Source organism: Phyllosticta capitalensis (genome assembly GCF_038381095.1).
Source record: "Phyllosticta capitalensis strain CBS 128856 chromosome Unknown BKA78scaffold_9, whole genome shotgun sequence".
Lineage (NCBI taxonomy): Eukaryota > Fungi > Ascomycota > Dothideomycetes > Botryosphaeriales > Phyllostictaceae > Phyllosticta > Phyllosticta capitalensis.
The window spans coordinates 697,824-710,418 of NW_027117447.1; the positions used below are offsets into that span (position 1 = coordinate 697,824).

General features: G+C 57.1%; 6 protein-coding genes across 6 annotated transcripts; 3 read left to right on the plus strand and 3 right to left on the minus strand.

The window, feature by feature from the left end:
* Positions 1-155: 155 nt before the first annotated feature.
* On the minus strand, positions 156-1,491 carry BKA78DRAFT_355391 (uncharacterized protein; the record flags this gene model as incomplete). Its single annotated transcript, XM_066891895.1, has 2 exons — positions 156-1,321; positions 1,377-1,491. The coding sequence occupies 2 exons, from the start codon at positions 1,489-1,491 to the stop codon at positions 156-158; spliced, it is 1,281 nt and encodes a 426-aa protein (XP_066741118.1).
* Positions 1,492-1,699: 208 nt separating this feature from the next.
* On the plus strand, positions 1,700-2,498 carry BKA78DRAFT_185080 (uncharacterized protein). The gene is made up of 2 exons (XM_066883488.1): positions 1,700-2,200; positions 2,314-2,498. Coding segments are annotated over exons 1-2 (369 nt in total). The 5' UTR covers positions 1,700-1,833; the 3' UTR covers positions 2,316-2,498.
* An 839-nt stretch (positions 2,499-3,337) lies between these two features.
* On the plus strand, positions 3,338-4,776 carry BKA78DRAFT_345985 (uncharacterized protein; the record flags this gene model as incomplete). The annotated part of the gene is made up of 4 exons (XM_066890512.1): positions 3,338-3,922; positions 4,194-4,336; positions 4,422-4,513; positions 4,618-4,776. Exons 1-4 carry the CDS (start codon positions 3,621-3,623, stop codon positions 4,774-4,776), a joined length of 696 nt encoding a protein of 231 aa, XP_066741120.1. The 5' UTR covers positions 3,338-3,620.
* A 498-nt stretch (positions 4,777-5,274) lies between these two features.
* On the minus strand, positions 5,275-7,429 carry BKA78DRAFT_321677 (glycosyl hydrolase). The gene is made up of 4 exons (XM_066889049.1): positions 7,183-7,429; positions 7,063-7,133; positions 5,626-6,940; positions 5,275-5,599 (listed from the first exon to the last, which is right to left on the minus strand). Exons 1-4 carry the CDS (start codon positions 7,351-7,353, stop codon positions 5,480-5,482), a joined length of 1,677 nt encoding a protein of 558 aa, XP_066741121.1. The 5' UTR covers positions 7,354-7,429; the 3' UTR covers positions 5,275-5,479.
* A 1,385-nt stretch (positions 7,430-8,814) lies between these two features.
* On the minus strand, positions 8,815-10,697 carry BKA78DRAFT_255182 (S-adenosyl-L-methionine-dependent methyltransferase; the record flags this gene model as incomplete). Its single annotated transcript, XM_066884974.1, has 4 exons — positions 8,815-9,409; positions 9,459-9,808; positions 9,857-10,369; positions 10,443-10,697. 4 exons carry the CDS (start codon positions 10,695-10,697, stop codon positions 8,815-8,817), a joined length of 1,713 nt encoding a protein of 570 aa, XP_066741122.1.
* A 363-nt stretch (positions 10,698-11,060) lies between these two features.
* BKA78DRAFT_332933 (S-adenosyl-L-methionine-dependent methyltransferase) lies at positions 11,061-12,475 on the plus strand (the record flags this gene model as incomplete). The annotated part of the gene is made up of 6 exons (XM_066890028.1): positions 11,061-11,115; positions 11,266-11,511; positions 11,566-11,598; positions 11,668-11,747; positions 11,805-11,929; positions 11,983-12,475. 6 exons carry the CDS (start codon positions 11,061-11,063, stop codon positions 12,473-12,475), a joined length of 1,032 nt encoding a protein of 343 aa, XP_066741123.1.
* Between the last annotated feature and the right edge of the window lie 120 nt (positions 12,476-12,595).

The following is a 12,595-nucleotide window of genomic DNA, read 5'->3' on the forward strand; positions in this document are numbered from 1 at the left end:
CTGCGGTCAGGGCTAGGGCAAGCGCCGTCGACAAAAAAGACGTCCAGCGGAGACACGTGTCTGCGGGGATTTCAAAAGTCCGTTCTTGCCCGAATGGGTAGCGTCCAAGCTTAATCTTAGAGCCGCAGTCTGGGGACCCTATCACCAACTCCAAGTCATTGAACCTGCACCGTCTTTCTGAGCAGCGGAGCAACCTGCTTGCGACTTGCGCCGAGGTTCTTCTGCCGCCAGACTTTTTTCCATCCAACATCTGCGGCCACCCACTCGCCTATTAGCTCCTCTAGCTCGAGCTCTTCGGCCGACGTCTCTGCAAACTTCTCGGCCGCCTTCTTTCCCTTTTCAGAGAGGGCCCAGAGAAGGAGTTGGCGTTGGTGCTCTCCGTTGTCGTCCGAGTACGATGTCATGATGGAATACAGCTCGACGCCCTTGTCTCCAGTGTAGCGGCCCAGGGCTTGCCAGAACAAGTGCTCGTCTCCCCTCTCTTCCTTGACTTTGCTGCGGAGAAACTCGACCGGCTTCACGACCGAACTGATGCCCAGCTGGAATCCATCATCGTCCCACTGCTTGTAGTCCTTGCGGAGAATGTCGTACAGTCTCATGCTTCCAATGTCCTGCTTGGCGTGGCTGATGGCGCCAAAGAACTTGTCCTTGTCGAAGCTCGAATCCTGCAGCGTGACCTTGGCCTCCAGATATTTTACAGCTTTGCGGTCGTGGTCGGTCGTCTTGCTCGGCGACGTCAAATTGCTGGTGTCAATCAACACACTCGCCAAAGCCAGCTTCGCCATCTGAGCATCCCACAGGTTGATTTGGTATGCATCTTTGACGGGCACGTTGTCGTCGCTCTGGCCGTGAGCTGCGCCAGATGAACGCCCTTCGGATGAGAGATGGTCCCACGACGACCTCATGTACTCGGTCACCAGACTGGTGCAGCTCCCGCTCTTTTCAATAATCCGAGGCTCATCTCCAGTATCCTTGGGGACCTTGTGCTCGTCATCATGGTGATCGATGCATCCTTCAACCCTGTGTCCATAAACATGGCCCAATATGCCCTGCAACGCGTTGTGGTCGACGAGTATCCACCGCGTCTTTTTGGGATTCAGCTTCTTCTCAAGCTTGTCGAGGGGCGCAAGGTCATCCAGCGTGATGAGATGATCAGGTTCGAGATTGGCGTGGGGAAGAAGTGCGAGAAACTCTGGCCGCAGGTGGATGTCGTTGGCCGGGATGTTGGTGACGGGGATGTACAGAGGAGTAAAGGCGTTCTTGGGAGGCCGTTGGCTCCGGAGGTAGGCAAAGAGAAGTGAGCAGGTCATCGAGTCCAGGTCTACACAATTCGCAAGTCAGTTCCGTTGGGGTCATTGTATAAAATGAGAACAAACCGGCGGATTCGTTGCCTATGACAAAAGTAACCTTTTCATCGTTGGAGATGGCGGTACGCAGCGCCTTTTTGGCGTGCACGAGAAAATTTCGCAGCGAGTTGCGTGGGAAAGCCATTGGAGATGTTGGTGAGAAGTTCCAGAAGCAGATCAAGGTACGCTTTTAGATTGTAGGAATTGGACAAGATTGAGGGCGCAAGTGGGCTTTCAGAAGAAGCGTGGAGCGCGAATCCAGGGTCCAAGTGTTCGTGGTACGGTGATGTCACCATTGGAAATTGGTGGCCGCCGTCTCACGCGTCGGGCCGCCATTGACGACGCTCAACCAAACAACTCGAAGACCCTGAGGACAAACATCTCCAAAGCCGACAAGCCATGCCGGATAGTCCATGGGATTTCAACCTCTGAATGACCCTCGGAAATCACAACATCCCATAGCAAGTCTATCACCGACCCACCACCAATGTCGCAGCTCCTGGAAGAGCTCGAATGGCTAGGAAACCACCTGGATCCGCTGGAGCAGACCATCGTCCTCAACAATCTGGACAAGCTCATCAACGACCAAGGAGCCAACCTGATGGAACGGATCAAACGTGGCGAGCGCCCCGCCGATGTCTTTTCCTCGCCTCCTCCCCTGGATGGTCCTGAAAATCCCGATGCCATGACGGAAGGTGCGCCTCGAAGACGACGCCGCGTGAGCGCCGGGCCGGCTGGAGGACCACCCAAGAAGGCCGTGGCTTTGTCGACTTCGGACTCGGTCCCAGAGTCGGATAGTCCGGGGAACGGTGTTGTTCCTGGGAATCCACGGAAGAGGTGTCGTGATGCTGAATGTAAGGAGCTTGTTTGATTATTCCTACTACCCGCTGGATTTCTTCGGTATCTATTTTCTTATGCAAACGGTTTCAGCTATTAAGACCAAGAACTTCGCTGATCCTCGAACCAGAATAATCCACAGCTCGGTTGAACACCAAAGTCGAGATCGAATCGAGGTTCCCAGCAACCCTGTCCGGTACCTTCCATCTTGGGACGGCGATCTTTTTTCGCTTCACCAAAGAGCTGCGGCTCTGGCCTAATCCAGCAGGCCGTCTGATTGATACGGCATGAGCCTGTCCAAAGAGGCGAAGCCGCCTGAACTCGATCTTTCTGTTTATCCAAACGATTGATACCCTTTTCGACTATGCAGCTCGCCGAAGAGACCGTCCAGGGATTTCAAGATGGCCATCAATGCCGGAACAACTATGTATTATCATTACTCGAACGCACCTGGAGTTGGAGCGCTTTCGAGCAATCGGGTCGTTTGACACTCGTCGTTGCGACATTATGGAAAGCTCGTCCAATGCGCTTCTTCTTGACATGGTCTGGTCGTTTCGCAAAGATGTCCGCCGCAACGACAGAGAGCTTGCGATTCTCCATGTGAGGCCGAACAGCCTCGTGGAAATCTTCGTGTCCATCAGAGCAAACGTCTCAAGAAGCGCGCTTTCGGCAAATCCGTCCTCATCCATGGGTTAGACAAGGATACCGTATAAACACTTCACGCCAGGACGGCGATTTTACACAGTCCTCTCCAAGTCCGACTTCAACCGTCCAAATCTCAGCGCAGTCACTTAGCATTTCCCAATCGACGCAACATTTACCATGTCACCACCCACATCTCCACCCCTCAAGTTTTACCAACCAACCAATCACAGACCTCTCAGCCACCACTCCCCAATCATCCGATCCGTTGGTTTCCCCTCGCTCGCGTCGCTTCTGCGCCCCGTTTCACACGCATCCCCCCATCTTGCCGTCGCAGATGTAGGTGATCAGGCAGCCCGAAACGGGCGCGCGGCCCGGCACGCGCAGCGTGCGTGCACATCGCCTGCCAAAAGCAGAACACGAGACCTCGCACAAGCGCTGATTGGTGGGCTTTTTGTGGACGATGGAGAAGGAGGGTTTGGCGGTGGTGGGGGAGCGAGGCGATGTGCGGTAGGGGTGCTGGTAGGGGGGGGTTGCTCTGGGGAGGTTTAAAAAGAGGGGGCGCTTTGCGCTGCGCGGTGGATTGAATGAGTTGTGGCTGCGAGTGTGAGTTTTGGAGACTACCTACCTTCAGGCGATAAACGAAGCGTCTTTTTTCGTTTGCGTTTGTCCGTCTTTTGACGTCTTGAATTGACTGACGGACGGCTGTCGGGCGACCTCTTCTTCTTCCTCTGCATTCAATTCCTACCTAACCTTTCTCTTCCTCCTCATCGTCGCAGTCCCATTCCACCCACCATGCCCTCCCTTCCCCTCCCCCTCTTCTCCCTCCTCACAACCATCCTCCTCACCCTCCCCACCCCCTCCCTCGCCGTCTCCTGGTACTACCTGCGCTACTACCCATCGTCATCCTCTCAATCCTTCACCGCGCTCTCGGGCCAGATGGTCGTCCCCGCGCTGCCGCGCGCCGGCACCTACTACCTGTGGCCCGGCTTGCAGCCCACCGACAATAGTGGTGTGTATCAGAATGTTTTGGATGGCAAGAGCGGCACCTGGTGGCTCGGCAGTGGCTGGTGTTGTGGGAATCCGGATTTGGCTTGGTAAAAGATGGGTTTTGTTTTTCTGGGAGAGGGGGCAGGAGGGGAGGGGAGGGGAGGGGGAAGAAGGTCCCCAAAATCCTTGTCCTATTCCATCCCATCCCATCCCATCCCATCGCGCAGCATCCCACCCTTCCCACCAGCACCAAGAAGAAGAACCGCCGGCCCACCCCAGAGAGCACTCACTCAACTGACCTCCCAACTCCCGCCCCCACCACCCATCTTTCATCCTAGCCATCCCTTTTTTTGCTTGCTTACATGACCGCACGCACAGGGGCTCCGGCTTCAACTGCTACGCCGACGAGACCGTCTCGTTCAGCAACACGTGGGACACGCCGGGCGACGCGAGCGCGGGCTGGACGACGTCGACGACGCATGATAGCACGGGCACGACCAAGACGGACGCGTTTGCGTTGGGTGAGTAGTAGAACGGACTTTCTTTTGAGAGGCGGCGGAGAGGTTTGGATGTCGTGTGGATGGATGGGCTGATTCCGTTGTGCAGGTTCCAAGTCCTTCAACCAGGCCCTCTTCGCCATCGAGCTGTACAACGAGGAGTGGGACTTTGGCGCGCTGGAGTTTCGGGATGTTGTCATTGTAAGTCTCTCACCTTTCCCCCTTCCCCTTCCTCATCTGAACCCTTCCTTTACCCTGGCTCCCCCCCCAATTTGCCCCTTCATCCTCCCTCTTACGCTTTACAGAAATCCACCGGCACAGACACGGCGTGGTGCACATCACACCCAGAAAACTACAACGAGGCGACGGCGTATTCGATCAGCGGAGCGAGTGCGACGGTGGATGAGAGTGGCGAGGGCGTTACGTGTACGATTGAGCGGATTGTGTTGGAGAGTCCGGCATGATTATGGGGGGGCAGGGGGAGAGAGGGAGGGGGAGAGTAAGGGAGAGGGAAGGATTGGACGAAGAAGGGATATGGGTCAGGACTAATTATTGCCAGAGATGTTCCGTTGGGCTGGCTGGCTGGCTCGAAAAGAGGTCTCGTCAAGTCAACAAAGCTAGCGGCTGCACGATTAGAGCAGAGCAACAACCTAACTTGAGCAACTCACACATATCCTCCCACCATGATCCTGGAAAGCTGATATCTACTGTTTTCCTATTGTCCACCACATCTTCCCACCTTATTTTCCCATCACTCGCAAGTCGCAGCGCCAAGCTTGGCTCATTTCATGGCGCAAAAGAACCCCTTGATGACATTGTTGTCAAGTCCTCCCCAGCCCCGTAAGGAAGCTGGAGGTGGGAAGTGGCGCGGCTACATGCGCAGAGAAAGTTTTCCGCATGAGCAGATCGTTAATCTAATCTCTCCATTTTTTGGTAAACTTGCTTTTAAGTCGTTTAGTTTCATCGTCGACACATAACATCGTCGCAGGGATGACAGATAGGGACAGAAACTTGAGAGATCCAAGAGCGAGCATCTTGGCGGGGCCTGCAATGTTGGGTGGTGGAGTACATGAATTTCAAGGGTTGAAAAAACCAACTGTCAATTACGACATCGGAAAACAGAATTCAGATCAGTTACTACTCAACCCTTCCAACACCAGCCTTTCCCTACATGGCCAGCCCGGCATCATACACCGCCCTCCTATGCATCTTGCTCCCCGCAGCAGCATCCGCGGTCACGTTGCCCTTGACCGTCCCATTCTCATCCTCCTTGCTCGCCCACGCACTCTTGACCCCCACACCCTCAGCTCGACCTCCGCGCCTTCCGGCAAGCCGCCCGTCGCCGCGCTAAATATGGTCAGCGGCGCCGTCGGGAAGAAGGTGGCGGTGCCCGAGAAGATGCCGCCGTCCAAAAAGACCTCGAAAATGGAGCGGTCGACGAGGCCGGCAATCGACCAGGTGCCGCTCGGGTCGAGGAGCTGCGAGATGGACGCCTTGTCCGTGAAGAAGGGGTTGTTGTCGAAGCCGCGCGTGCGGCCGCGGTCGAGGAAGAAGGGGTTGTCGGCGCCGAACTGGTAGCCGCCGGACAGCGACTCGCCCGAGACGGGCGACAGGAGCGTGAAGTTGAACCAGGCGGTGCTGGAGATGTTTTTGACGGGCGGCAGGCCGCGCACCGAGGCGTTGAAGTAGAGGGCGTTGGACTCGACGGTCGAGAAGTCGAGGGCCAGGCTCTTGTTGACCAGGCTGGACGCATCCGCGGACGAGGCCGTCAGCTCGTCGCCGAGGATGGGCGAGACGTCGTACGGCAGCGACACCATGTCCCAGCCCAGGCGCGTGATGTTGGTCAGGTAGTTGACGCGCGGCAGGCTCATGACGGACCGCCATCCCTCGTCGGCCGTCGGCACGAATTGCGTGTACTGCCAGTTGCTGGCCCAGGCGATGGACACGGCGGGCTCGTTCTCGGGGACGCCGTAGAAGAACTGGCCGGCGTAGTTGTCCTTTGCAAAGTCGGCGATGCGGGCAGCGTTGTCGACAGGCGTAAAGTGCGTGCCGTTAAAGTCGCCCGGGAAGTACTCCATTATGGAGCCGCCGAGCGGCGCGCCGGGGTTGATGCTGATGGTCAGGACGTACTTTGTCTCGTCGCTGTCCTTGATGGGCATCTTTTGCAGGTTCGGGCACTCGTACTGCGTGCCCAGCAGGCCGTGGTGCGAGAAGTTGGACGCGTGCTCCCACGTCTTGAGGTCCTTGGACGTGTAGAAGGCGATGACAAAGTCCTGCGAAAACGCCGCCACCATGACCCACGTGTCCTCGTACTTGATAACCTTGGGGTCACGGAACTGGTTCGTCTCGCTGTCGATGACGGGGTTGTTCTCGTACGGGATGAAGCTGTAGCCGCCATCGTAAGAGTAGGCAATGTTCTGGGTTTGCTTGGTGTCAGTGTTAAGCGTGTAGATGGCTACGACGCCATTGTCCTGATCCGGAAAGAAGCCAGACGTGTTTTCCGGATCAGTCACTGCAGAGCCCGAAAAGACATTGGTGTCGGCGTCCGGGGGGAAGAGGGCGATTGGCTGGTTGTCCCAGTGGTACAGATCCTTGCTAGTCGCGTGGCCCCAGTGCTGATTTCCGGCACTGTAGCAGTCGTGATTAGTCCAAAGGAACAGGCAGGGACAGGGAGCATTCAACATACACCACATCAGTGGGGTTGTCTGGAATGATCAGCAGGGGTTCCGAATCACTGGAGCCACAGGTACTTACACTGGTAGTAGAGATGCCATGTACCATTAGCATCGACAAAGCAACCGTTAGGGTCGTTCATAAAGTCCTACACTCATCAGTGACTGAAACCTGACCCATGCCATGATCACATCTACCTTTGGCGGGCTGTAATGGACCTGAGGCCTCAACGGGCCAGTATAGTTGGCCGCAATGGGCGTTCCCGCAGTCACACCAGGGCCGACGTAGGCCCCAGCAGGAGTGGCAGCCTCGACGGCACCGAGGCCGACAAGGGCCGTCCCGACGGCAGCGACCCGCGAAGACTTCATATCTGAACGAGCAAATGACAGCTGCGCCTCGGCTGCAGTCGTGCTACACGTCTAGAGGTGCGAGTGGAGGGAGTTGAGCAATCGGGCTAGCCTCTACCCGGTCCATTCTGGGCCCCAATGGCTTTTAAAGGACCATTGTAATAATACCAGAATTTACCCAGGGCCGCCTGCTAGTCGTGCCGCACAGCAGTACACGGCGAGCAAAGACATCATCGTACCGCCCGGACCTACGCCCAGATTGGAGCTCAAGCCATGGTGCCATATCCTTCCAAAATTCGGTATTGGCACCGCTGGGCAACGGGGCGGTGATGGAACTGTTGACAAAATCATTCAGTACAGCGAATTCCACCTCGACAACGTCCGTAAAAGCTGAATTTGCGTCATGTGGATACAGCGGACCAAGTACCGCTGAATCTGACGAGCAAACGGGTCAGACACGAGAGGCATAGCGAAGCATTGGGCTCGGCCGGTCGTGTAAGAAAGCGCCGACGAAGCTTGCCGTGGTGCTTGGCCTGCAAAGAAGCGGGGAACGCGCGGGGAACCTTTTCCTCGGTGCGCCCCTGACTGCGTCATGATACATTTTGAGGAAGACGTCAGTCCGGTGCGACGCGAAGGCCGAGATGACCCGTTGGTCCCGTGGACAAACGAAGAAGTTAAACAACGGAGAGTGGAGCAAAAGGTCGGCTCGGCATGGGGCGCCGCAACAAATTCCCCGGACGTTCTCCAGCTCACGGCCCGTTTGGAGAGGTCCGATGTTTTGCCTTCGGCGACACCCGCGTTCAGACAACCCACCGCAGGCCGAAAGGGCGACGACGACGTATTTGATGACCAATTAAATCGCCCCACTTGGACGTTGAAAGCGCGGGGCCAAGTTCTCCGTCCCTAAAATGGAAGGTTTACAGCACGCCTCGCGAGATCCGAACGAGATCCGCCATACAACAGGACTGTTTGACAAGAGCCTCACCTTGATGTGTGGTGTTGGTAGCGCGGGCCACGTGAGCGTTAGTGTGAGCAGGGAACATGCAGGGTGGACGAGCGGGGCGAGCAACGAGAGCGGGGGACACGAGGGACGGCGAGCGCAAAGAGCGGCCGCCAGGTACGGCGGAGAGGATGGAAAGAAGGCATCGACGATATGGCAATACGAGACAAGTCTGTTGTGGTGCAAGTGAGGTTGCGGCACTCCAGTGATGCTCTGACAGTCAGAGAGATTTGATGCTGTGGTTGTAAAGTACAAATGCAAACTCCCGCCATGACGCTTCTATTGACGCTTGCTGCCATTCGCTGGCTTGGGGTATGAAGTGAAATCGGACCAAGGAAAGAACGAGTGATGATGCCGAGCTATGCGCAAAATGGAAAAAGTCGTAACGTCCTGTGCGAGCCTGAGGAGGTGTCAAAACGTGGAAGCGGGGCACGGCCTTTGGCACTCTCCCGCTCAAGCTTTGAGCCATCGGTGGATCTCGTCTATTTAAGCTGCGATGACGATGCACCAGCGATGGCGTCGTCTGCAAGGGTCGACGAGCCGCCTTGTGGTTCTGGGCCGTTGCCGTTGTTAATGTCGATGCTGGGCGGCTGCAGTTGACCGGAAGCGGTTGAGCCACTGGGCCCTTCGCCGGGGTCAAGAGGATCGTTTCCAATATCGACGACCTCGATATGCTTCGCGCCTAGAGGGGTCTGGACTGCGGGCGTCGAGGCCATGACTACGTCGAGCGCATTTGCGCCAGCCGAAAGGGGCGCAAAGTGCATCTCCATCGGGGTGTCGACGCCAAGGACGGGCGTCTTGTTAAGCTCGCGGACCTTGTCCATTTCCGCCTCAGATCTCATGGCATCCCCGGGAGCAACGGCTTCTTGTTCGCCTCGAGGCTCGCTGGTGACGCCATTTCCGTCAATTTTGAGCTGCGGGAGCCAGACGGCTTCGATGATGCACGTCAGGCTACCGGCAGGCCTCTTGTAGCCCAAAAACTTGAAGCCAGGGTCGGCGGCGCGGAACAGTTGGGCATAGTCCTCCTCGGCACGTTCACGAGCATTGAGAAGCTGCAGCATGGTCACGTCCATGGTTCTGGTGGTGTCAGCGCGAGTCGCGGCAAGATGGGGCATCCAATACTGACCGGATGATCTTCTCGTCCCAAGGATCTTCGGATCCCGGCTTCGGCAGCATGTTTTCGTTGATGAGTATGCGGGCGCCGGGCTTGAGTGCAGGGATGAGGTTCTTGAGAATCTGGATGCTGTACTTGTCAGACCAGTTGTGGAAGATCCAGCGAAAGAAGAAGACGTCGGCATCGTGGACGGGCTGCTCGGTGAAGAAGTCGTGGGCTTGGAATTGGATACGGTCTTGCAGCTCAGCAGGGACGTTGGCAGGACCACCAGCAACAGTCTTGGGCAAGTCTTGCACGACGAAGCGCAGTCGAGGAAAATGCTTGCTTAGTGCGACGGGCACAAAGCCATGCGACCCGCCAACCTGGAACCCGTCAGTTTTATAGCACAGACGGAAAAAGTCAAAACTGACATCGACGACAAGACCATCCCCGAGAGCATCCCAGGGATAGCCGTTGACGAGGTAGTCGACCTCGTAGCCTGCGCCGCCCGTCAGGCTCTGCATGGCGCGGCCGAAGCGCTTTGCGCGCTCTGGATTCTTTCCGATTTCAACAAACATGGGCACGTCAATGTCCCAGGCATACGAGAAGCCACACTGCGTTGGCTCCTGGGAGCCGGGCCACTTGATCATGGCGTCGACGGTGCGCGCAGCTGCGGGGAAAAAGTCAGAGGTACAAAGGCCGACCCAGTCCTTCATGGTGGGGTCGTCGAGCAGGACGCGCGAGGCGGCGGTATGAGCGACGAAGCCCTCGCGCGGCTCGCAAAAGATGCGATTCGTCATTGCGTGTCGCATGATGCGCTTGACGTTGACAATGTCGACGCCGGTGGCTTGGGAGACATGGTCAAAGGATACGGGGTGGTCGAGGGGCACGGCTTGGGCAAAGTTGAAACGGTATACGGCATTGAGACTCAGGTTGTCGTTGTACTGGGCTCGTCAGTCGGTATCGGTTCCATTGTCGACGTCGCACAATGAAAAAGAAAGGAGAAACACGACGTACGCTCCAGCCAAGCCACCTCATGCTCTGGCTCGGCCCAACCATGAGATCGTGCAGCTCCTGGGTGGCATTGATGACTTTGCGGCGGGACGCCTGGATGTCGCTGTTGGCGGGCGAGACTGGGAAATCTAGAGGAGCAGAAGGGTCGAAGGAGAGGTCGGGCAGGCCATTTTGGGCGAAAAAGTCTTGAATCTTGGCCGTTTCTGAGGCGATGATGACCGAGAGGTCAGTCAAGCGGGCGTTTGAAGTGATGGTCATTGCAGCGTGAGGAGTCCGAGGGAGTGGTAAGGGACGGGTGCTCTGCAAGGGTTGTGCTGGAGGCGGATGGGGTTGACGATTTATTTGGATAGCAGCATGACCAGGGTGACTTGCAGGGCAAGCTGATCTGGGGAAAGCGGCACAGCAGGAGAGCTAACATCGGGGCACTAGCTAGCACTCTACCAGGTTGAAAGGATATTCACCTGCTGGTGGTGAGCTAGCAACAAAGCTGGCGCCACGGTAGCAACCGCCTCAGGATAAGTATCCTACTCATCCCGTGGCGTTCTGCCAATTCTTCCTTGCCTGTGCGCCCCACCAGCTTCCGCTTCTCCCTCGACCTCTTCGTCCCATCTCCACCCTCAAATGGCCTCCGAATCAAAAGCCTCTCTCCACGACTCCCTCCTCGAACAGGAGCAAGGTCCGACCGCCGAACCTCCACGCGACCGCCCCGGAGACAGCTCGACCTCCCACGGCCCCCCGCCTGATTCGGCCATCACCGCCCAAGAGCAGGCCGACGCCTTTGAGCAAGCAGAGGACGGCATCGAAGCAAACGACTACACCTCCGAAGAGGATCTCGGCTACGAGAGCGATGCAGCTTCGGCAACTTCAGCCTCGCTCGCTTCCGAAGCCCGCAACTTTATCTACGAAAATGGCCGTCGCTACCACGGTTTTCGCGAAGGGTCATACTCCTTCCCCAATGATGACCGCGAGCAGGATCGTGAGGATCTCAAACACGCAATGTACCTGAAGCTCTTCAACGGCACCCTGCACTTTGCCCCGCTCGACCCTGAAAAGCCCCTCAACGCCATTGATCGTGAGTCGCGCGCCGCCTGATCAACCACGCGCAAGAATACTGACATGGATCCAGTCGGCACTGGCACTGGCATCTGGGCCATCGACTGTGAGTGAGATTCGTCCGCACCTTATCTCTGCTACACGACAGCTTACACATCTCCCCTCTTCGGTTCAGTCGCCGACCTGTATCCCAATGCCAACGTCCTGGGCATCGACCTCAGCCCCATCCAGACCGAGTGGGTGCCAACCAACTGCGTGAGTGCATAAATCGTCTGACCACTTCCTCCTCGGCTGACTCCCGACCTCGAAAAGAAATTCATGGTCGACGATGCCGAAGATGACTGGCTGCACCCGCGCAATCACTTTGACTACGTCCACACCCGGCACACGGTCCAAGGCTTCCGCAACTGGCCGCAGCTGATGAGGCGCGCCTTTAGGTGCGTAGCCCTCTCCAATCACAACCCTCTGTAGCAGTTTCCAACATCCCCAGACACCTCAAACCCGGCGCCTGGATCGAGAGCCAAGAAATCGACCACATGCCCATGTGCCACGACTCGACCCTCGAGCCCAACAACCCCATGGTCGAATACTGGTCGCATGTGACTGACGGCCTGGCCAACGTCGGAGTCCCCTTTCGCTGCGCCCCTGAAATCGCCCAGCACATGCGCGATGCGGGCTTCATCAACGTCACCGAGCGAGTCTTTTACACGCCCATCGGTCCCTGGCCCAAGAACCGCCACCTTCGCGAGGTTGGTCTTTATTGGCGCGCCGTGCTGATGGAGGGACTCGAAGCCATTGCGCTGGGACCGCTGACCCGCGGACTCGGATGGACAAAGGAGGAGATTACCGTTTTTCTCGCCAACGTGCGCAAGGCTTACTTGGCGCCCGAGACGCACTCGTTCATGCCGTTTTATATCATTTACGGACAAAAGCCAGAGAGCGGAATCCCAGCGCCACCCATGACGGCCGAGGGTGCAGCGTAGACTTGGTAATACGCGCAAACCACGTGGTTGTCATTCTGGCTGCTTTGCGAAAGCGATTGGCCAAGTGTGGGACGGCGCGAGCGGGGTACCGCACCGCGCCACAAGTCTTTGCCAACAATT